Source organism: Cucumis melo, chromosome 1 (assembly GCF_025177605.1).
Source record: "Cucumis melo cultivar AY chromosome 1, USDA_Cmelo_AY_1.0, whole genome shotgun sequence".
Lineage (NCBI taxonomy): Eukaryota > Viridiplantae > Streptophyta > Magnoliopsida > Cucurbitales > Cucurbitaceae > Cucumis > Cucumis melo.
This window is the reverse complement of record NC_066857.1, coordinates 685,894-710,590: the sequence shown is the minus strand read 5'-3', so window position 1 is coordinate 710,590 and position 24,697 is coordinate 685,894. Positions and strand designations below refer to the sequence as shown.

Here is a 24,697-nt window from a genome sequence, read left to right as displayed (position 1 = left end):
TAATAATAATTTAAATCAAAACCTATTAATTATAAATGATAATAGTTAATTTGGGTGCCGTCAAGAACTATTGGAAAAATATATTGATTCAGATTTAGCTTTTCATTGTAAAATTTCCGAAAAAAACATAAATACTAACTGCTACGAATTTACGATGTACCTGACATAAAAATTAAAAAATTTAAGGAGTGTTCTCAAAAATATAAAAAAAACGATAAAATATGTATATTAAAATATTCCGTCAACTATGTTATAAATAATGCGTGCATAATATATTTGCAATCGTTTAGATTTGATTATTGTTTGATACGCAGTCATTTAGATATTTCTACCATTTATACACGGTCACTTAGATATGGTTCAATATATACGTCATTTAGATATGGTTCAATATATACGCGATCTGTAACGCCCAACAAATTCGATATTTCTTTTTGTTTTGGCCATTGTCTGATATATTAAGTGTGGTTATGGGAATTTTTAAATTTATTGGAAGAACCTTACCATTTTGATTTTCTCGAGTAATTAAGGTTGGGAATCCTTATTTGTTTAGGATAATAAGTATTACTTTTTATTTTATTATTTTATTTTTATAGGAAATAATTAGGGAAGCCTTATTAAACTAAAGTTGGTTGTTTTGGTGAGATTTGGGGAGAGAGAGGAGGGGTTGTTTTGGGATTTTAAAAGGAAAAGAAAAGAGTCATTTTTTCTTATAAAAAGGCCTTGGGACTCGTGCGTAAAGAGGAAGAAAAAAAAAATCAAAGAAAGAAAGAGGGGAAAAGAAAAAGAAAAAGGAAAATTTTTTTTTTATTGAAACCCTAGCCGCCGCACGCCGCCGCGAACCCGAGCCGCCAAGCATCCCCCCTCTCTGTTCAGCAGCGCAGCCGAGCCTGCAGTCGAAACCGAGCCGTCGCCGAGCTTCCAGCCGCGTCGGAGGAATCGTCCAAGCCGGTCCGCGCAGCCGAGCACCGTGTCTGCAGCCGAAACTCGCCGCGCCGCGTCGATCTGAGGAAGAGCAGCCAGCCGCGTCGCGTCGCTCCGATCCAGCGCTGAGGAGCCGCAGCCGATTCGTCAGCCAGCCGTGTCCGCAACGCCGTCGCTCACACGCCCAGCCACGTCGCGCCGCTTAGATCCGACGCAGCGCAGCCGGAACGTTCGTCAGCCAGCCGTCGCGCCGACTGAAATCCAGCAGCTAAGCCTCGCGCGCCTCCAGCCGTCGAACCCGAACCCGGAACCGCTCCACGCCCACTCGCCCGAACCCGAAACCGAACCCGCGTCCGTGCCCACACGTGCCCAGCTCTCCCCGCGCCGCCTGCACTGCAAGCCGAGCCGCGCCTCCTTACTGTCGCGAGCCGAGCCGCACGCGCAAGATCCTTGCGCCAAGCCGAGCCGAGCCGAGCCGATCCCTGTTCTCCTTCCAGCCAAGCCGCCAAGCCTAATTTGGCCCCTTCCACCTAATTTTGGTAATTAAATCAACTATTTTGGCATTATCCAGTAAGATTCAATATTTTTGGGCACTAAATGATTTAATTTGGAATTAAATTAGATTATTTCTCCTTAAGGGACGTCCTGGACCAAGTAACTGCTGCAGCGGGGGATTTCTTCAGTAGGGGCTTGAGCACTGCAACCTCTCTCTAGGGTAAGTCATTTCAAATGAGTCTTGAACCGTTAGTCGTTGGTGACCTAATTACGAATCTTGGCATATTACACAGTTAGGACCTCGTCGCTTGGAAAGCATACTGCCTCGCGGTTAGGACTCGTCAAGTAAATCTCCAGGTAAGAGATTCTACTACTAGCTTCATGTTTAGAGGTATGAGACTATGTATGCTCCAATTTTTCATGTTAAGAATTAGACAGTACGATGCCTGAAATAAATGTTAGTATGATGCAACTGACGATATGGTTATACTATAGCCTGTTATGTGTGGCGAGAGCTGTTATGGCTATACGACGAATGTCGAGACGGAGAGTGTAGAGACGATTTATGTGATATGTTATATGTTGATGCCATGTGTATGTGTACTGCAATTAGGGTACCTGTTAGCTTAATTTGTTAGAGTCGTACCTGCATGGGTGTCCTTCGGGATCACCACCTATTGAGGACTGTGTGGTCCGACGGGACACCAGTCTAGCATGGATATAAATATGACTCGAGTGACTCGACGGGGTACTCGCATCCCGACTGTCCTAGGTGTCCGCCGGGGCACCGAAGACCAGAGTTACGTTCCTACGGGAGCGCATGTTGCACGTGTTCGGGAACGTGCCAGAAATTGGGTACCAGTTACAGGACTCTGACAGGAAGTTAACAGGCACCTAGTGGGACTAGTAGTGGGTCCCTTACTGAGTATTTTATACTCACTCTCTTCATTTTATATTTTCAGGTAGAGGACGAGGCAAGGGCAAGGGCAAGCTGGCGAGCGACCCGAAGTGACCGTGGAGGGCCATAGGGGCTACTGCTTCCGCTTATCCTTATTTTAGACTTTCGTATTTGAGTTTGAGTACTTTTCATTACTTATCATCTTTTTATGTAGATAGGGCCCGAGTAGGACTTTAGAACGCATTACACCTTTTTGCCTAACTACCTTGTTTAAATTTTCATAAATAAAATTTCTTAAACGTTACGCGTTTTTAATAAATTTTATGACTTAAACCACTTGTTCTATATTTAGTAATGACTTCGATTCAGTATAAGGAGTTGGGTCGTTACACGATCGTTTAGATATGACTATAATTTATCTTTTCAATTTCATCTTTTAATTTTTTAAATTTGGATACCCAAATTTAAATGCTTCTTTTTTAATTTGTTACACGATCTTTTTAATTTTTTGGTACACAATCCTTTAGATTTATTTACACCGTCGTTTAGATTTATTTATACGATCGTTTATTTATTTTTTTACATTTGACATACTCCAATCTAAATGATTTTTTTTTCAATATTCTTTATACACACTCTTTTATTATTTTTACACAATCGTCTACATCTCGTTACTCCAATCTAAATGATTTTTTTCAAAATTCTTTATACACGATCTTTTAGATTTTGCTATTTTGTTGTACACATCTAGATTTGGTTATCCAAATGTAAACGCGTAAAAAAATGATGAAAAGAAATCGCAGCAAAAAAAAAGTAGAAAGACAATGGAAAGAAATTGAAGTGAAAAAAATGAAGAGGAAAAGAAGAAAAACGATAGAAAGATTAAACGACATAAATAAATAATTGAAAAATAAGAAAGATGATGGGAAAAATAAGAAAGATGATAGGAAAGAAATCGTAAAAAAGAAAAAGAAAAAAGACGAAACCGCAGGAAGACGAGAAAGACAAAATAAGAAGAGGAAGATGAATCGCAAGAAAAAAAAATGGAATGACAAACCTAAAATAGCTAACGACTTTGTTACCCGAACCGTAAATAGTTTAGTTATATTTAGGTAAGTTCCCTAATTTCAATCTATAAAATATGAAATTGATACCAATTTTAAATTATGACTATTTATAAGGTAGTTTTTTGAAAAATAAATGGATAAAAACTACTCCCAATCTACTCATTTGCATTTAATTACGATTAATAATTAGATATCATTCTATTGATGAAACAACACAAATAAATAAAGGATAAAGAATTGAACAAAGAAAGAAAATAGGAGGGAAAATACAGGAACAAAAATGATATAGCCATTTCAATTAATTGCAGCTATTTTAATCATTAGTCAAATGTTTGGTAATTTTCCAAAACACATACTAAAAATGAGATTGAAAAATAATTCATTAGAAAAACACCCTAACAAAAATTTCAAAAAATAGGTTTTTAAACCTAATTGTGCATATAAATACTTATAAAAAAATCTAACAAAACATACAAGTGTTTAAGTTGTAAATTCATTTTAAATAAAGTGTTCAAAATAAAATGCATTATTCTTGAAAAGCATTTGTTATCATAGATAATCCAAACACACTGTTTATTTTTAGTAAAACTTGATTTAAATTTTGAACATACATATAAGTAGAGGATAAAGAGAAGAAGGGAGAAAAAAACATCAAACGTGAAAGTAATATATATAAGTGATTTTTAAGGAACCAAAAAATTAAAAATAAATGAACAGTTACAAATACAGCAAGCAGATGCAAAAACCGTTAACAACATATAGCACATTGCAAAAGAATTTTCGAATATAACAAAGTTGAGATCCACTTTTGCTCTTGAAGTCGATCTACAGTAGACTCATCTGCTGATCAAAATTATTGTTAAACACTTAAACTTTAGCTTTGGAAGTGCGACACATTACGAAACCAAATAGTTATCAAAGATAACTACTCATGGTGAAGTAAAGTGGGTGAAATAGGCATCAACCAACATTTGCCCTAAAATGACCTGAGAAGGAGTTGTGAGATGGAGGTTGTCTTCTTGGAGTTCCAATCCCATTGCATCAACACACACCAAATTCTCCATTTTCATCCCCAATTGAGCCTCCCTCACTTTTTCAATGTACTTCAATCCTGATGCCAGTGCAACCTGTTCCCCCATTTCCACACATAAACACTTTTTCAAATTTTGATATTTCCCTATATCCCTCATTTTCCTTTAACATAAACTTCTACAGCTTAGGATTTAGGTTTAGGGTCTAACCAATTTTAGAATTAAGTAATTTTTATATGGTAAAAGTTGGAAAAACTAAGCAATCTTTTTTATATCATGTGTCATCAATTGGCACTGGTGAACTGTAGCATTTCTTTAGAGTGTATTTACAAATATCTTTTATGATTTCATATATATATATATGCACAATGTAAATGAGGAGTGTAAATGTAAAAGCAAGAAATGTATTAAACCAAATTTGAACAAATATGTGATAATTAGTGACTAACCTGAATGATTGGGAGAGAAGGCAAGGCCAAATCCCGGCGCACATTAGCAACAAAGGCTTCCATATTCCCCCGATACGCATCAGCGTCATGTTCAGTAGTGGTGTCACTTTCCCCTTGAAACCACAAAATCGCCTTAATTTCCCCACCGCCCTTCACACTCTCTCTCGCCCTCTTCACCATCTCCTCATACAGCTTCTCCCCGCGCGCCCACTCCCTGATCGCCGTTCCTCCGACTGCGCACGGCACTAGCGCCACCGTCCCCACCCGCTCTCTCACTCCGTTCGCGAACACCATCCCCGGCCCCACCCCGCACGTCTTCTTTGTGTCGATGTCGGCGTGTAGTGGCTCACGCGCCGCCTCCCAATGCTTCTTCGCGCTCAGACGGAATATCGACGGGTGTGGCTGTGCTTCTGGTGGAACCACGCCGTCCCATTGGCGGAGCTTCTTTAAGACGCCGCCGCGTCCCGACATGTTGCTTTGTCCGGAGAGGATGAAGATCTGCTTGTTTGGAGGTGGATCTGCGTGGATGGGATCTGTGTCGGTCGTCGTTGCCATGATTTTGATGATAGGATGTGGTGGTGGTGTGTTTTAAATTCATATTCCGTAACCATGGAGGTTGGGTGTTAAATGATGGATGAGTTTGTTGAAAGGAAACGTGTGTTTTGGCTTTTTGTGCGTGTGAATTGTTTTGAAAAAAATAAGTTAGTTTTGAAAAAAGAAAACCTTTGGTAACTAACTAAAATAAATTTATAAAATAAGGTGGTTTTTAGGATAAATTTTTAAAACCAACTCTTGGAAAAATAAATTTTGTGTGTTAAATGATTGATCTTTTTAATTTGTATGTAACAATTTGACCAACACCTTCAGCTCCATCTCTATCAACTATCCTCGACCAACTTTCTTTTACTATTTTCTCGTGGCTGTTGTCTATCTACTTTTGTTGGTCTTTTTTTTTTTACCATTGTTAGCTTATTTCTGTCTATTGTTTTATGATAATTGTTATTGGTTAACTTTTGTCAATCGTTTTTCTATTATCGACTAACTGCCAACGACTATTTTCTTATGATTGTCATCGTTTGACTTTCAATTACTATTGTCGCTAACCTCTAATTATCATTTTACAGTGACTATCTCCGACCACCTCAAACTACCATCATTGATGATCGTTGTCGAACTTTTATAAAATCTCCACAAACATATATATAAAACAAATCAAACAAGTTTTTATCTAAGAATACTTTTGAAAAAAAAAATTACCAAACATATATGTTATTTTTCTTTTAAGGAGTTTTTAGGAGAAATATTTAAATAAAAATGCATTTTTTAGAAAATAATTTTTTCTCAAGTACTCTTAATTTTTTGAATATTTAAAATGTCCCAAAAAAAAGTATTAGTATAACTAAATTAATTAATATAGTTTAACACAAGAAAAAAAACTAAAAAAAAAATATTTGTTTGTTTTTGTTGTTGTTATTAATATTAGACTATACCATGCTCCATCTAAACCAAGTTAGCATGTGAAAGATAAACTATGAAGAATAAATATTCCAAATTATACTTTTAGGCTTGCCACTTTCACAAAAAATAAAAAAAATAAAAAAAATAAAAGAATCAATAACTAAGATAATTTTTAACTATGTTAAATCTTTATTCCAGTCTTTTCTATCGTCATTGAAGTGATCAAGCTATGATATTCTTCTTCTACGTTTGTATGTATAGTTCCAAGTCAAGTTATCTCAACTCATTTATAAGAAATGGGTTTAGAATGTGAATTGAATCCAAAATTTTAAACAAATGTCAAATGACCCTTCGTTGACATCAGGTTCGAGTGAAATTACCAAAACAAACTTGTATCTATAGAAAAACTCATCTGATCCATTTGCAAACACTGTGGATACTATGTATTCCACTCTTACTGAGGAATCCAACACCATATCTTCCTATCCTAGACTTGGGTGTGGAACATGAAAGTGCCATCAATTTCGACTAGATCTCGCTAAGGATTAGGACAGATTAGTCATGGAAATCATTGAACAGAGGTTGTGCTCAATTCTCAAGCAAAAGGGTGAAATCTTGTTAAATAAGAAAAAAAAAGCATCAGAATCGAAAAATAAAAGGAAATCGCACCATACTAGAAGAAAACACAAATCTTAACTTTTCTTCTACATTAGCATAATGACATTTCTTTCAAAAATTGGCTCAACTTTCGGGAAATTTGTATAAATATCATCCAAATTTGGGAGATTTTTATGCAAATTTTCAAAATAGTCCATTCGTTTAAGAAAAAGAAAAGTAAAAGTGTAAGATTGGAAAAAGAAAAAGAAGAAAAGAAAAGGGAGAAAGTGAACAAAGTAGGTTAGTTTTCTTGAAAGTCAAGAAAAGAGCCATCGTGGTATTTTTACCTTAAGATAAGAGTTATAATACTATAAAAAACTATATAAAGAATTCAATAGTATTAAGATTACTTATTGTTCCAATCAACCTATTTGTGGAGTTGATATTCGATAAGATCTATATTAGTATACAAAAAGTGTTATTGTTAGTTTTGGAACTCATCCTCATGTTTTTACATTTTTATATCGTCATTTTAAGCAATTCAAAGTCTAAAAGTTAATTTGGTTGAGGATTATGGACGATTAAAATTAAAGGAAGGACTTGAGAGCATCAACATCATCTCATACGACCCTTTAAGGCATAAAAATGCTATTTTATAGTGTCATGATGCTACAAAGGTTTACAAAACTTGTCGTGTACATGCACGTTTGAAACAATTTTAGAACAATTTTTTTGATATATGTTTATTTTTGTCTCGATTTTTAGGGCATACCATTTTTAGTCTTCTCTGCAATTTTTAGGCTAGTTTTTTAAATCCATGTCGAGTTGTGGTTGCACAGTCATGATGAGTGGTCGAGCTTCACGTTTCCTATTTAGATATTGTTAGTTGTATTTCAATTCCAATGTTGTGAGGATTCACATTTATTTTTAATTTTCCTTTGAATTCAAGTCTTTTTTTATTCTTGTTTTACATTTGTTAGCATACAAGGTTTTTTTAGAATGACCCATAACTACCTAGGTCCATGACTTAAAAGCATGTTCTCAATGTTCAAACCAATATCGATCAAAAGTAGTACAAGCTGGTTATTAATTGGTTGGTCGGTCAAGGTAAGTTTAAGCCTTTAAGAAAAAAAGGTTGTTGGTTGACACCAACCAAAGCCCTTTTTATCTTCGATCACCCTCAGTTCGGTCGATTCGACTTTTCGGTCTATCATGTTTATCTCTACTGAGACCTCAGATAAAAGAGAAAAAGAAAAAGGCAATTGAGCTAAATATTTAGTTTAGAACCCATCCCCAAAGCCCAGCAAAAGGCTAACTCCTCTAACATCCACTGTGGGCTCTCTGCCTGCAGCTCTATCAAAATTGCATTTGATCCTCAATCATGCAGTCCCTACTCTCCCCGGTGGCTCGCACTGGTCCCTTCCCGCCCACCGCCGCAGTTTATTCATCGGATTTTCACCTCAGCCGCTTGCATCGCCGGCCCTTCTCTGTCCGCCACTCCTTCAATTCCCTCCCTCAATTTAGTGCCATTTCATCATCATCATCATCATCATCTTCTTCTTCTTCTTCTTCGTTGTTGCTTTTGAAGACTTTTGGTACTCTGGAGCATAGAAGAGGACAGCTTTGCTCGGAAACACGCGCTTCTTCTAGTCCCATTTCCCCAACTGTTCCCCCAAATGATGAGGCTGAAAAGGCAAAACTGGCTCAGGTTCTCCTTCTTCTAATGCTTTTGGGTTCAACCCTTCTGGTTCTGATGTTTAATTGACCAGGAAATGTGGAATTGAAAATTAGGCTGCCCTTGCTTTAATTTCTTTGGGTGAAATGCTTAGTCATAGATGAACCTTTGTGTTTACTATTTTCGTGATCTTTTCTTTTCTAATTGGATTAACTATGGATGGCAATTCCTACCGAAGGTTTTAGCTGTTTAACTATTTAACTCTTCTCTTTCGTGGGTCTAAATCTCCCACTCGTCATTGTTCTTCTTGCTGTGAAGCTTTGAATTTCCAAGAAGGTCAGACATTTTGCCTGGCAGTTCTCCCATGGGAGCAGTAACACTATAGATTGTATTAAATAATCTTCTTCTGATATGGTCGGTCCTTAGTGGTGTAGAGTATGTAAGGAGGTTGAGGAGAGTCTGGACCATGTTTTATGGGATTGTTGGTATATATGGTACAGTGACTAGGGATAGATTCCTGCAGTCTTTTGGTATTCAGATGGTTTGCAAAAGGTTGTGTAGGGCTATGATGGAAGAGGTGTTATTCCACCCCCTTTTTTGTGATAGAGGGGCAAGTTTATGCTAGACTGTTTCTTTCCGTCCTTATGGAAGATTTGGCTTGAAAGAAATATGAGTCTTTACTTTAATGATAAGGAAAGTCCTTGGGAGGGGTTTGGGCTTTGGTAAGGTCAATGTTTTAAAAAATTATTGAGGCAAGGCTCTAACTTTTAGCCTTGAGACTTACGCCTTTGCGAAAATTGCACTGGGGCTTAAAATCTTTATACCTCGCCTAGTGATTAGAAAAGTAATAGTGATTTGCACATTCTTAAAAGATATCGAGGTTCGAGCTATGACAGTTTGAACTAGGACTATTTTTACTCTTGTGAACTTGAGAATGCTGAAAACTAATATCTTTTTTTCTTTTTTTTCAATTTTCAAATTTTAGCGTTTTGCTGGGCTTTGGGGATGGTTTTTAAACTATCATTACTTCAGAACTTGTGACCTACTCAATTAGATGGAGGTTTGATGCCCACATTGAATAAGACTGAATATTTGTTTGAACGAAGGCTAGTGAATATGAGTCTCACATGTGGTTGACAAAGTTGATGGGATTATGATATCTAAATTCATTACTGGCATGAACTAGAGAATAAAGCAGTTGGTGCCCCTTCATATTTACCTTTAGAGCTAGCCTTCAAGATCCTATGACAGCCATCTGGCCCATGTTGTGGTATTTGTAAGGTCTGCAAAGAGCATGATACTTTCCTATCAATTTCATATACAGTGTCAGGATGATTGAGACCATCAAACTGAGCATATTTCCATACTAAGTACATTACATCATACTCTGGACTTCTCGAGGAAGTCCATAATAAAATTATCCCTGCCTTATTACCATATCTTCTTGAAGGCTAGCTCTTATCAATTTCTGTATGCTGTGGAAAGTGGTCTGGGCGTTTGACATATTGTAGGGCAAATTAGCATTAGTCCAAGTAGTGAAAGAGGTGTGTGTGAGGAACCAAGGTAGTATGGGATGCCTTTGTCTCACATTGGTTAGCCAATGTGGTACTTAAGTCGCTTTGCTCTCCCACCCCAAAAGTAAACTATTGGGGTGTGGTTTTCGAAGGTGTTGAAGTACCTAACAATGGTATCAGAGACTATTGTTGATGTTTCGGAGTGGAACCGGTGAAGGGTTCTAACCAGGAGTGGTTGAGTGAAGTACCGTCGGAGTAGCTACCAAGACGTCGTTTTTCGAGGATGGGTAATTGTCAGGAATCAAGGTAGTATGGGATGACTCTGTCCTATATTGGTTAGAATGGGAAGACCAATGTGGTACTTAAGTGGCTTAGCTCTCCCACTCCAGTAGCCAGGCTTTTGGGGTGTGGTTCTCCAAGATGCTTAAGTACCTAACAGAGTGATTTCGTACCAGGGAAGATGGTTATATATATTTTCTAAAAATTAATTGATTTATTTTTAACAGGTAAATGATTTCATTAATAAATGAAATGGAGAGGAAAAACTCAAGAACACCAAGATTTTCCATTGGAAGTTATATACCGGAAATTATAGTAAGCCTATAATATTCAAAAATATGTATACTATTAAGATCAAAGTAGACTAGAATAGACTAAATTGGACCACCAAATTATAAACTTCAAAACTACCACGTTCTTTACAACTCTTACAAACAGAAACTATCTGATCATGTCATCTAGGCTAATATTGTATCTCCCATGTGGTAAGTTGGTTCACATGGCTTCTGACTGTTATTTGTCGATACTGTTAGTTGAGTTGGTTTGTGGTTAGTTAAGTGGTTTACTGTGTAGTTTTTGATTACTTGGCAGCATATTTAGTTAAGTTCTATACCTTTGTTCTTACTACTTTTGAATTATGATTTCTTGTGATTTCTCTCGAGAGGTTCCTAGACTACTGCATCACTATCATTATTACTAATCATATAATGACCTAAGTCACTTTGATGGTCTAGGTGGCAAAGAGATTAGAGAAGACATCGAGGTATTTCAAGAGGTTGGGCAGTCTTGGATTTTGGGGACAGTTGGTGTGCACAATTGTTGCTGCTGTTATTCTTTCATTCTCTGTTGTTATCACTGGGAAAATTGCATCACCTGCCACCTTTTATGCTACTGCTGGTGGTATTGTGGCAGCTTTCATTTCTGTATTTTGGTCATTTGGTTACATTCGGCTTTCTGATAAACTTCAACGTACTGCAAATCAACCCTCCAAGGTATTATAATTGTTGTGTTTCTAACTGTTAATTGATTTCCCACGATTACTTACGGCTTTGCATGCAAGAAATCTTTATTTGTTTCCTCAGCCTTCTACACCGCAAGACCATGTTCACTTATCCAATTTAATCTGCCAATAAACATGATTTCTTTGCTGTAAAAAGAGATCTTATTATTTGTTATGGGATTTATCTATTTGAAATTTGAAACAAGATAACCTGTACATTACTACTTGAATTACTTCGTCTTTACTCTAGCAAAGATTTCAAAAGGCTTTATCAATTCCCTTACCATTTCTCTATCTATACATAAACATGACGAACTTTAGGCCGACATGAAGTTGGCACCTTGCTGAGAAATTGGTATCTAAATGGGCAGGGCACTTCATCTCCAGCGGATTTCCTTCATGTTACAAATCCTCTTTTTTTCTTTTACTTGAGAAACGTAACTTGTTTATACATCCAGCTTTTGGCATCTTTCTTTTCCTCATTTATTTTTGCACTATTTTATAATTGGAGTAGCTATTTTGATATAATTTTATCTGCTAAATATGAGCACGTGCAAAATAAAGTAGCAACTTGACTGAACTCAAGCTTCCTCTTATTGATTGATCCCATTTTCAGGCTCCTCCTCGAGCCGATGTTGTGAATAGCCTAAGAAATGGAATAGTAGTAAACTTGTTAGGCATGGGTGCTGCCATTCTGGGGATGCAAGCAACGGTGGGATTGTTAGTTGCTAAGGCTCTTACTTCCTCAGCAATTCCATATTACCAGGCTGCCTCCCCTGGAAATAGCCCTGTTCTTGCTTTGGATGTATTCCTAGTACAGGTATGTTTTTTTCCCTCAATTGTTATTTTGCTGGAGAACCCAAAAGATTTTCAGATGGCAAATGCTGTTAAACCTAAGGTGAAAAAATTGGTTGAACTGGCATGCTTAAAAAATGTTTGGGAATGATTTTGAAATTGTAAAAATCACTTTCATCATGTTTCTAATCACTCTTAAACACGTCCTTAATCAATCAAAATTTATTTAGCATTTAACAGTACACTTTTAAATATGATTTTTCTCTTATCTAAATACTTTGCTGATTATTCAACTCAAGTTATTTGTTCAAACTAGAATATCATTACTGTGTCTTTAGAAGTTTATAGGGGTTTTAACAATGGCAACAGTGAATGTTATGTATGCTTTATTGATTGCTATTGCTAGAACATATCATTCTACTTCTCCTTTAACTAATGGCAGTCATGAGAGTATAAAGGAAATATGTGTTCTTTTGGAAAGAACCAAAAGAGCCTTGTGCAGAAAAGAACCAATGAATCAAACTTGTATAAGGCATATCAAAATGTACATTGATTCTTGATGCCATCGAATGACTTTTTCAAACTTTCATATTTGTAGGCTTCTGCAAACACTATTCTCTCTCATTTCCTGGGGCTCGTTTTCTCCTTAGAGCTACTGCGCTCAGTGACATTACCTGCTACGGATAGTATTCCTATACCCCGAATAGCATAACCTCCACCATCATCCTTCTAGCCAGTTAATGCAGCAATCAATTCGGCATCAGAGGTGACATGATATGAATAGCTCGCGGGTTTAGTATTCATTTTCAAGCGTAATCAGAGGCATTTGAATGTTTGTTTCGCTCATCCCCTTGGGGTACTCTTGTATGAGACTTGGTCCTTGAAGATGTTTTGCTGCGGGTAGCTTAAAAGGAAGTTTAATGTATTTTGTATTAGAAGACTAGGCAGGCCATTTCAAACTCTTCTATTTATTAAGTATAGATTCAAATATGGTTCTGTCTATGAGTTTTACATCTCATTCATTTTATTATGTACCTCTTTTTTTCTTTCTTTAATGAAAAATAATTACGTGAATCTTTGGTGTTTCCTGTTCTTGGTTTTATGAAATTTAATTCTAATCTTTCTTAGTGATTTCGTTTTTATTTTTATGTTATTTTAAATTGTAGTTATTTTCTTATTATATTTAAATGTATTTTTCACCATTATTTTAAATAATGAAGAATTTTGTAAATCGTAAAGTTGTTGAAAATATTTTAAAAGATGGAACAAAACAAAAATAAAAACAAGACTTGAAAACAAAAGAAGCTTTTGAATACCGTTTTCATAATTCTAACCAAACATCAAAATTTAAATTTAATTTTTACTAATAGTTTTCAAAATTCGATTCAACCATTTTGGCTTATTCTCTGTATTTTCTAAGTTAATTAATAGTTGATGGTGAGTTTGGATGCCAAAGTTTCATAACTTTTCTTTAGTAGAACTAAAAAAAATTAATTATTTCAAGCATATTCAATCAAAATATTTACAAAGGAACAAATGGTGTCAACATGATTGGCCATTCTAAAGACTTTTCCCATAGTTGTAAAGAAAAAATAACAATTTGAGAGTATGCTTATAAACTTGGGCCAAAGTCATTTTTGTAGTAACATTTGAGGAGAGAGAGAAGAGTGTAGAGGGGGGAGAGAGAGAGAGGGGTCATTTCCACCTTCTTCGCCCGTTTTCTGAAACTCGTCGACGGAGAAGAGGAGAGATAGTTTGTTCGGAGAATTCTCAGATCTCAGACCAAATTACTGGCTATACAACAATTCAACTTTCGCCGGTGAAACTACAACGCTCAATTTGTACCAACACAGAGATGTTGCCCACAGCTTCCAGAGGGCGCTCCTCGTCCTCTACATCTCGAACTAATCCCATGTATCTACAGTACCTTCGTCGAATTGTCAAGGTTCTCTCACTCCCTTAGATTATCTCTATTTTCATTCTCTAGCAGATCCGTTTCATTTCTTAATCAGACTCCTACTTTTTCGTATCCAATTTGTTAAACCATTCATCTTCAGGTTGTATGAGATTGTCTGATTTCGTGTTATTGTTGTTTGAGGATTTTTTATGCCTTCAGTGTAAACATTGGAGCAGTGTTGTTAAAGTTCTTATTGAAATTTTGTTCCGCGATTTATTTTTACCTGCTTCTTTTTGGTTAGATCATTTGTTGTTTCGTTATTCGTGATTTCTGTTTGATCCTTTGATGATTTCGGCGTGGTGCCACGTGGAGTCTTGGATCTTGTGAATTCAAGCAGTAATAGTTGGATAGTTCCGAGCTTGGTTGTGATGAGAACAAGTTTCAGTTGTTCTCTGGATTTGTAACATAATTTATTGCTTCCTCAACATGCTTTGGCTAGTTCTGTCCTTGAAATTTTGTCATATTCTTGGTTACAAAATAAAATGTTGGAAATTGTCCTCGGAAATGAAACGAATTTTATTTCAATTATCTTCTCATCTGATGTAGCTTGAATTTAACAAGTTATCCCTTTATCTGGCTGCTTGCAGTGGCAACAAATGGACATCGAATATACATTCTGGCAAATGCTTCATCTCTGCACGTCACCAAAAGTTGTGTAAGTAATTGGTTCTTATTTTCCTGTCGTCACTCAGTAAGAGCTGAAGCAAACTATATCTCAAGTTTAATTTTAGCCCTTTCCTAATCGTTGTTATTTGGATTTTTGTTGAAATTTTGCTATGGACGCAGCTATCAGCATACCAAGTATCACAAGCGTAAGTACATCTAACATCAAATAGTTTATTTATTTACTCTTTTTGTGTGCGTGTGTTTGCTGATTGTAATGGTGCTTAAGAATCTGTTATTGTACTCAAGGGATTTACGCTTATGTGTAATCCAGTTTACAAGTTGTTTAGATCTTTTCCTATATACACTGTACGCTTTAACTTTATTGTTAGTTCCTCTCATAGATTATCGCTGCCATTGTAACATGTTACTAGATGAAGGTAGTGAATATATACTTAAATTCAAGACAGATTTTTTTCTTAAAAATGCAGGGTTTTATATTCAGGTTCTTACATAGGGGAAGCTTATTGCTATAGTATAAATTTTTACATAAGTTGGTGAAATAGGTGATGGAGCCATGGAGGTGACCATTAAATTTTAGGAGACTGATTCTTAAATTTTTACATAGAGATGGACCTTTTATGCCGAGGATTTTATTCCTAGTTCCTATTTGTTTTTAGGCCTTTCCTTTCCCCTTTGTGTTGGGTATTTCTCATATCCTCTTTCTGTTTTGTTAGGATTTTCAATTGGCAATTGGTGTAAGTTAGAAACATTTTTTAGGAGGGGATTTGTGCAACCCACATTAGCCTTGGATGTCTTCCTCCCTTTCGTGTATTTCATTGCATTAATGAGATTTGTTTCCCTTTCCGAAAGGAAAAGAAAGAAGAATATTTATATTTTTAACAATAGATCTAATGTATGTAGTACGAAGGTTTTCCCCGTATTAAAACTCGAATGAAAAGTTCTTTGCTGTTTTCTTGTGTCAGAAACTAAGAATCAGTGGGCTCGTGATGATCCTGCTTTTGTTGTGATCTGCAGTCTTCTTTTGGCTGTTGCAACCCTGGCTTACTGTGCTGCGTAAGTGTAGCCATGCTTCCATGCATTATCACTTTGTTGGTTTATTTTATTATAAAAGCACACATCTATTATGGTAGGGCCTTCCCGAAATATTTGTTTCTGTGTGAGAGAGTCACTGAAAGTCTTGAGATGGTGGTTCAGCCTCTCCCTCTCTCTCACCAAGAATAAATAGACACACTCTCAAAATTACTGAAACAAGAGGTAAAATGAAAGAAATATGTAGACCTGTACACTTAAGGTGATAATCGATATCTTTTCTCTTGATGGGTATAATTGGACCTTTCTTTCTTCTTATAAACTTCTTTGTATGACGTTGTCTATTAAGATATTAAGCTAACTTATGGCTTAGTTGTGTTTTCTGATTGTCAAAATTTGTTAATAATTTCAGATATGATCATAGTGCTGCACATGCCTCTTTTGTAGTTATTTCTGTACTGATCTTCCATTTGCTAATAACTGGAGCGATTTTGGCAACTTGTTGTTGGTAAGTTATTTCTCTGTTGTATGTGCATGTTACTACATGATTTTACAAACAAATTTGTTTTCTATCTACACAAAAATTATTCATCTTTTGCTATCATCTCGAATGCTTATGTTCTACATATTGACTGATTGTTCTCGCGTGCCCTGATTTTCTCTTAGGACTTGAACCGTCCTTATAAGATGTGCCTTATCTAAGGCTCCCCTGAGTTTAATTTCAGATATTTGTTTCTGCACTCAGTGATATGTATAGGCATATGAATAAAATTCTCTTTTCATGTATTTTGGTGGATCATATCTCCTAGACAATGAATGATTGCACCGAGGGTATGGCCCCAATTTGATGCTGGTACAGTAAGGGTCCATTTGGATTGACTTGAGAAAAAAATGTTTTTCAAGAAACTCATTTTTGTTAAAATTGTTTAAAATACATTTAAAAAACTATTTTGAGTAGCTTCCATACACTCTATTTTTTTTTAAATAACTTATTTTTTAAATTAAACACTTGAAAATGTAATCCAAACACACCATAAATCTATTACTTTCTTGTTATCGCATGTTGGGCATGAATTTGTACAATTATGCATTCTTTTAGGGTGTGTGTGCTATTTTATGAGTGAGAGAAACAACAAAATCTCAGAGGATGTGAGAGTTCTTTCTTTTGGTCCATTGTTAGATACTTAGATTCTCTATTTCTCTCTAGGCTGCGATTTCTAGGGTTTTTTTTGTAATTCGTTGGTCTTTTTTGTGGACTATTTTAGCTTGTGTATTCTCTCATATTTTCTTAATAAAAACAAAGTTTTCTCACAAAAACAAAAAATCAATAAATAAAAATTTGTGCATTTTATTATCAGCTAAAGAGATGTGGCTTAGAATAGGGAATCTTGCTGTTTCCCTTTTCGTTGTTGAGGTCCTTTGAACTCTGATACAATTTCTTTATGGTTCTTAACCTTTATTAACAACCTGTTGATGCTGAATTGTTATCTCCGTTGACCACTTCAGCATTTGTATGAAGTTCAAACACTTCCTCAATTTTTATTGTTCAAATACTTTTTCAGTGTGCTGATATAATTCTTATTGGTAATATAAGTATGCTGTTTGCTGATGTAATTTATAGTTAACATTTACATTACTTGAACATATTTTCAGGTTACTAACCAATGCTTACCTTCGAGAAGAGACACCAGGCAGTCATGTAGTTGAGCAACGGGTTGAATGGCAAGATCTACAACTCTCATTTTTAGCTTTATTCAAGATTGCTTATATCTTCGATCAAACTTCTGTTGAGCATCAGTTTTCAAACTAAACTGCATTTTTACAATTTTTTAGGCTTGGTTTGGAAACTATTTGGTTTTTGGTTTTTTCAAATTAAGTTTAGAAACACTCTACCTCCACTCAAGAGTTTCTATGTTTTACATTTTCTACCTATGTTTTCAAAAACCAAGCCAACTTTTGAAAACTTAAGGAAGTAGTTTCCAAAAACATTTTGTTTTGTTTTTGGAATTTAATTAGGAATTCAAGAGTTTTCAAGATAGGTGGAAACTAATAGACAAATTGGAAAGAATCAAGCATAAAGTTCAAAAACAGAAAACTCGAACATCAGATGGGGGTCTTATTTTAGCATTTTAGTAGCCTTTTGGGTTTTAATATTATATTATATTTACACAATGTCTTCCCTTGGAGCCTTCTAAACTAGTGGATTGATATATGGTTTATTTATTATTCACTGGTTGGTTCTAGGCTCTACGCATTTGATGTGCACTGCAATTCTTTCTTCCCAATGTTTGTTTTGCTTTACGGTAAGTATGATAAGGGCTTCTGTTTGTGTTTTGTTTTCCTGCATCAATTATACTTGTCTGAATTCTTGGTTTCGTTGCAGTGATCCATTACTTTATCTCACCGCTTCTGGTAGCCCATGGCTTCATTCCATTATTGCTATCAAATTTGCTTTTCATGATTGGCGCTTCGTATTACCATTATGTCAATTTTTTAGGTTATGACGGTAAGCTATATTTTCTTTCATGTTCCTATCTGGTCTCTATACTTTTTTGTTGATTCCATAAATAACTTCCGTAATGCCTTAATGCAGTACTGCCATTTTTGGAGAAAACTACATTCTTCCTTTACCCAATTGGTGTGGTCTTTGTCCTTACTCCAATCTGTAAGTCATAATGAAACCTACAACTCCCCCTTTCAAAGCTCTTGTGTTTAAATTAAATTTGGTTTCCCTTTTTTCCCCGCAGTTATACTGATCGGCTTCAACCCTTCAAGATATTTCATGAACATGTACTTTAGTCAGAACTTATAATCTCTCGACGTACGTATTCGACTCCAGCTTGCTTATCTTGAGGCAGGACGATTGATAGATCAAAAGAGATTTCATCCACACAAAGTTACTAATGACTGCATTTATTTTCACTTGCATCTTGAAAGAAAACGAGGAATGTCCGTTCGGGTCGTTAAAGCCTCAGTGGCTAATTTTTCCGGCCTTTGAACGGAGATACCATCAGGAATGGTAGGGTAGGATGTTGGTATCTTGTGCGTCACGGCTGCAAGTGAGGTGATGCGGCTGAATTTTTGATGAAATAGATCTGTTTGAATGTAATGATTTTTACAATATACATTTTGTTTCTGCAGTTTAAATATATATATACTTCGAAAAAGAAATTTAATTCCATCAGCCTTTCTGAATATGTATCTGCAGATTCCTTTGTTTATGTTCAGAGACCATTTATTTGGCTCGCTTAATACTGCTTTTCATTTGTCAAACTGGGTTTAGCTAGCTCCGACAATTTCCATTTTAGAGGTGTCAGGTTCTTTCAATTATATGTACTAAAAAAACAAGAAATATGTAGGTTCTTTTTCCCCTTTTTTTGTTCATCGTTAGAAAAATGGATGTCTTATCTAGAGTTCATCGTCGATGAAAAATTATGGACTTAACTAGAATAGCCTAAATAGGGATTTCTATTTACCTATTCGACATAATATTACCATAATTTTCACGAAAATCCTAATGGACTATATATTTACACAAATATTGAACCCAAATAACAAAACTACCTACATTTAATATTAATATTAAAGAAAAAAATATAAAAAGTTGAGACATCTATATTTTGCAAATATATATAATCCATTGCCATAAATATTTTATTCCATATTTATTATTTATATTAAAATTTACGTATTTAGTTTATTAATTATTTAATATATTTATTTTTATTCAATTTAAAGATTATCATTTATTAGATATGTTATGCAATATGTTAATAATTAATTGAGTTATGATAAGATTTTAATTAAAAAAATTTCTCAATTATTTTTCTTTTTTGATTTTAGTCAAAATTTCTTCCAATATACTCTTTCCGTTCTCTCTGTCTATTCTTTCTTATTCTGTTCATCTCTTTCAAGTTTTTTTGGTAGTACATATTTGTTTCATAATATTAATTTTGTTCATGAAATTGTGAATTATAGTATGCTGGTAAAGTTTTTAGAAAATTTACAGTGAATGAAGTACATATGTCACATACTTTCTTTTCTTTCTGTTTTGCATTGCTTATCATATATATCACGTACTTTACTAATTTCTGATTTATAATCATTATATTACACCCATTTTGCATTGTTTTCTATATATTGAAAGTTCATTTGATAAATTTTTACAGTGTTAGAAACTGATTTCGGTTTAACTAGAACAGTATATACTTGTATATATTTTAAATAATACTGTGATATAATTATATTACATCTATTTTCGGTGAGTGCATATGTATGTTTTAAATATACTCCTTATATTTTAAATAATAATTTGATTATTTATTTACTCGTATATACATATTTACCCGTATATATAATTATACGTTTAAATATTATTCGTATATGTAACTTTTTAAATTATAATAAAAAAGATTCTAATAACTGTTTAAATATTATCCGTTAACGGCTACAACTTGACCCAACAACAATAAGATCCTTAGATGTAAAGGTAATCATAACAATAACAATAATTAAATTTGATAAAATTCTTAACTTTAGGTAAAACAAATTATGAGGTTCGTTACGATTCATTTATAAATGATATTCAACTACATTAATTAACACCGATTAAACTAAAGGAAATTTTGGATGGATCGTTTTTAAAATTAGATAGAAGTTTATGTACCTTTTCAGATTACATAAGATCAAATCTCTTTTCTTAATATAAATAGAAAGAAATTACACATTAATTCATTATCTTGTAGACCCTTTTTGACTATTTTATGTGTGATGTGAAAATGCTCATTGATTATCCAACCAAGATTTAAGGACCAATAATATATAGCCTATAAAAGTTGGCTTAAAAAAGGTATATTCCATAGCTTTAATAAAGAACACATTCTTTTCAAACACTATAGACTCAAACTTTCCCACATCAAAATTCATACACCAATTACTACATTTCAAATTTCTAGAATTATCACCAAAAAAGTAGAGATTTAATTAATAAGACAAAAAAAAAAAAAAAAAAAAAGCAGCCCTAAGATTATTTAAAAAAAAAAAAAAAAAGAAAGAAAGAAGAAGAAAAGTAGTCTAATTAATTATCTCTTCTCTTTAATTTAAAACTTGCTTCCTTCAACATCCACCACAAACCTATATCTAACATCATTCTTCTCCAACCTTTCAATGGCTTTGTTTATGTAATCCATCTTCACCACTTCCACCATCGTACTCAATTCTTTCTCTTCAAAGAATTCAAGAATCTCTTGTGTTTCCTTCATGCTCCCGATGAAACTCCCCGTGATCGTCCTCCTCCCTATTCGAACAATCATATGTGTGTTAAGAATACGAATAAAAGAATAAATTTATTACTCATTTCGAACATTTAACTAAATTTATTTATTACACGTGTAAGCATGCAATTAAATTGTTAAAAAAAATCTCTATTATTTGAAGAGTCGTTTCAATGTGACTGACAGTTTTATATCGTTAAACTTATGAGATAAAAACAATAAAGTATCTCAAATTCATAAAAAGTAATTGTTCGGATAGAGATGCAAATTCTTTAATCCATATCTAATAATTATTACAAAATATGTCATTTACGATTTAATTAATATTGAAAATCAAGCGAGTAGAAAGTTTAGTCAAAAAAAATTTGAAACCTCCTAACTAGAAAGATAGAAATATATATATATATATATAATGAATGATATCAAAAATCAAATTTAGAGGAAAAGCTATGGAGTTATTGAAGATAATTAACAAAGAAACTCACCAAGGATGACCATGGGAGAGACGAATTGGAGAGGGTTATTAATAACGCCCAACAAGATCAACTTGCCGTCGAGCTTGAGCAACGAAAGATAAAGCTCGATATTGTGAAAGGCTGGGACGGTGTCGATGATGTAGTCAAGAGAGTCGACGGCCTGTTTCATCCGAGCTTCGTCGGAGCTGACGAGGTAGTCGTCGGCGCCGAGATGGTCTAGAGCTTCTTCCCTCTTCTTGTTGGAGGAGCTTATGACTGTGACGTGATGACCCAATGCCTTTGCCAATTTCACCCCCATGTGCCCAATTCCTCCGAGCCCTAAGATCCCTCCTCTTAGCCCACTTTTATTTAGCCCAAAATGGTTCAGAGGACTGTACACCGTCACCCCCGCGCATAGCAGCCCCGCTGCCTGCTCCGGTGCCATTCCTTCCGGTACTTTCACCACAAACCTACATACATATGGTTGAGTTTTTTAGACATGGACCATTTTCTATCATAAATTACGAGAAAGCAACAGAAAACTATGAGGAAACGGCAAAGAGCTTACCTTTGGTCGACGACCATGGCGGCGGCGAACCCGCCTTGCGTAGGCCGGCCGTCGGTATAGACATCATTATTAGTCCAAATCTTGTTATTGCAATATTGTTCCCTATCAGTTTCACATCTCTCACAAGTTTTACAAGAGCCAACTATGCATCCAACTCCCACAATATCCTTCACTTTAAATCTCTTCACATTCTCCCCAACTTCCATCACTTCACCAACCACTTCATGCCTTCAATATCCCAAAAAAGAAACAAAAACACCATTATTATTAGTCTCAAGAAACAGAGTAATTAAATTAAAAAGAAAAATTGGGTTTGTTTATTATTTGTTTGTTGCTTACCCTGGAACCATGGGGTAATTGGACATTCCAAGATCGTTTTTGATTTGATGAACATCAGTATGACAAAGCCCACAGCATATAACTCTTATGTAAACATCTTCTGGCCCAGTTTCTCTGCAATTTCATAATTCATTTTTTTTACTTATTACTGAATGAAGATATTACAAAAAGAATTAAAAACAGAGGAGCTTGAGCTCTGTTTCACTGTCCTCCTAACCTGAGTTCGTAAGTGTAAGGAGAGAGAAACCCAGATGGGTCTCTTGCAGCAAAGCCTGTGGTTGTTCTTCTTTCTCTTTCAACGCTACCCATTATAGAGAGAAAAGAGAAACAGAGATGGGGGAGTAGGTTTAGGGTTTTGTTGTAGAAATGGAGAAAGAGATGATTTTTTGAGGAAGAAGATGGCAATGGATGAAGGCTATAAATAGGGAGGAATTAGTGGAGGCCATGGGGTTCACAATTTTTCCTTTCAAACTTTCTTAGTTTAATACTTCTTTTTCTCTTAACACACGCTAATCTATTTTGCTTCATAAATAGTTTCAATAATGTTGCCTACATTCCACATGTTTATTTATTTACCTTATGAACATTGTGTTTGTTTTCTTTTTCCATTATATATATATATATATATATATACACACATACATACTTATTCATCACATTCTCTTGAACAATTTTATCTTTTAATCGAGAATACATCTTAATTTAATTAAATCTGTGTATCAATTAGTTATTAAAAGCAACTCAAACGTAATCAATTGTTTAAGACATTGTATGTACAACCAAAATGTTAAAAGATTGGTTCCTAATTAATAAAAAGAAGGAAAATGTTTAACTATTTGAATATATAACCGATCTTTGTATATACATTAAAAAAATATTAAAATATCTTGTCACATGGCATGTTAGAATCGAACAATTTGGTAGAAGAAACCAAAGTATTCTCCTTATGATAGTAAGTAGATGCTACATCGATCCCATTCACTTTTCTTTCATTACAACAAGGTGAGTGTAGTAAGAAAAACTTAAACTTTTAATTTAATAAGTGTGTGTCAATTAAGCAACCCCATTTCAAGGACGGAGAAAATATCTTGATCCTAGTAAAGCTCACATCGAACCCCAAACCCCTCGGAAAAAAACAGTTTTTTTTTAAGAAAATAGAGATTTAAACATGTGTGGAATAACGAGGTAGTCGAGATGATTAAATTTTTGATAGATGGAAGTGATGAGAAGCAACGAAGAAGGGTAGTAGGTGGAAACCTAAGTTGGCGGAAGTCCGATGTGGCGGATCGCCGGATCGTACGGCGGAGAGTGGAGAAAACGAATCTGAATTGTTTGAATTTTTTGTCCTTTTGTTTTGTTTTTATTTTTTTCATTTTCGTCTCCTAAAAAATTAAAAAAAAAAAAAAAAGGATACAAAATTTTTATTAGTTTTTAAAACTTTTTTAAAAAAGGACAAAAATGAATTAAGGCCACGTGGTAGTTTTTCATATTATTTTTATAAAGCAGCCGTCTCTATTATTTTTGTTTAAAAGAATTTAAAAAAAATATATTGGCCTTTACATTCTAGAAATACATTTCCAAAATTCCTATTTGGGAAAATAGAAACTAATTTGATTTTGATTACTAAACTAGGCAATTTTTTTTTTTTTTTGGATTTTAGAGTATTAATTATATTTCTTAACTCTCTTGTTTTGCAATTTGGGTTAGGTTTAGAAATCATTTTTCTCATGAGAAAATTTGAAACTTATTACAAGTGCACAATTAATGACTTTTTGTATATATGTTTTCTCCTTTTTCCCATCCCATAAGAGGGGTAAAAATGAAACATATAATTTGGAATGTTTAGTAGTTTCAAGATTTTTTTTTTGTAAGAAATATTTTTAATAAAAAAATTACATCTTAATTAAAAAAAAAAAAAGTATTTTAAATAACAATTTCTTGTGGTTGATCTTGAATAAGTTATTTTTATTCAAAATAAAAATTTGTAATGGTTGAATAAGTTTTGTTAATTATTCATCGATAAGTCATAATTTCTTATACTAAAAGAAACTACACAAATATAATTTTACAAGTAACAAAATTGCAGAAAATAATTTGTTTTATAATTTTATCTTTAGTGATTTTCTAGTAGATTAATGATTTTACAAATGATAATTGATGAATTAATATTATATTTGTAAATTTTATGCAATTTTTCTAGTGTATCTCAAGATTAATAATTGGTTTAATTTTAGAAAGAAAAAAATTGTGATTATATCATAATTATT

General features: G+C 34.3%; 4 protein-coding genes and 1 long non-coding RNA gene across 5 annotated transcripts; 3 read left to right on the top strand and 2 right to left on the bottom strand.

Annotated features, from left to right (window-relative positions):
* Positions 1–774: 774 nt before the first annotated feature.
* On the top strand, positions 775–2,565 carry LOC127148979 (uncharacterized). The gene is made up of 4 exons (XR_007820161.1): positions 775–1,463; positions 1,547–1,639; positions 1,713–1,776; positions 2,382–2,565. It is a non-coding gene; the product is annotated as an uncharacterized LOC127148979 (long non-coding RNA).
* A 1,466-nt stretch (positions 2,566–4,031) lies between these two features.
* LOC103495282 (probable carbohydrate esterase At4g34215) lies at positions 4,032–5,498 on the bottom strand. Its single transcript, XM_008456779.3, has 2 exons — positions 4,865–5,498; positions 4,032–4,511 (listed from the first exon to the last, which is right to left on the bottom strand). The coding sequence occupies exons 1-2, from the start codon at positions 5,417–5,419 to the stop codon at positions 4,314–4,316; spliced, it is 753 nt and encodes a 250-aa protein (XP_008455001.2). The 5' UTR covers positions 5,420–5,498; the 3' UTR covers positions 4,032–4,313.
* Positions 5,499–8,133: 2,635 nt separating this feature from the next.
* On the top strand, positions 8,134–13,256 carry LOC103495279 (protein TIC 21, chloroplastic). The gene is made up of 4 exons (XM_008456777.3): positions 8,134–8,627; positions 11,122–11,379; positions 12,004–12,207; positions 12,781–13,256. The coding sequence occupies exons 1-4, from the start codon at positions 8,301–8,303 to the stop codon at positions 12,892–12,894; spliced, it is 903 nt and encodes a 300-aa protein (XP_008454999.1). The 5' UTR covers positions 8,134–8,300; the 3' UTR covers positions 12,895–13,256.
* A 525-nt stretch (positions 13,257–13,781) lies between these two features.
* LOC103495277 (uncharacterized) lies at positions 13,782–18,976 on the top strand. The gene is made up of 10 exons (XM_008456776.3): positions 13,782–14,127; positions 14,727–14,794; positions 14,926–14,951; positions 15,729–15,819; positions 16,208–16,303; positions 17,449–17,517; positions 18,040–18,098; positions 18,179–18,301; positions 18,389–18,460; positions 18,543–18,976. The coding sequence occupies exons 1-10, from the start codon at positions 14,038–14,040 to the stop codon at positions 18,605–18,607; spliced, it is 759 nt and encodes a 252-aa protein (XP_008454998.1). The 5' UTR covers positions 13,782–14,037; the 3' UTR covers positions 18,608–18,976.
* Positions 18,977–20,615: 1,639 nt separating this feature from the next.
* LOC103495276 (cinnamyl alcohol dehydrogenase 1-like) lies at positions 20,616–22,966 on the bottom strand. The gene is made up of 5 exons (XM_008456775.3): positions 22,648–22,966; positions 22,431–22,544; positions 22,092–22,319; positions 21,554–21,993; positions 20,616–21,091 (listed from the first exon to the last, which is right to left on the bottom strand). The coding sequence occupies exons 1-5, from the start codon at positions 22,737–22,739 to the stop codon at positions 20,895–20,897; spliced, it is 1,071 nt and encodes a 356-aa protein (XP_008454997.1). The 5' UTR covers positions 22,740–22,966; the 3' UTR covers positions 20,616–20,894.
* Between the last annotated feature and the right edge of the window lie 1,731 nt (positions 22,967–24,697).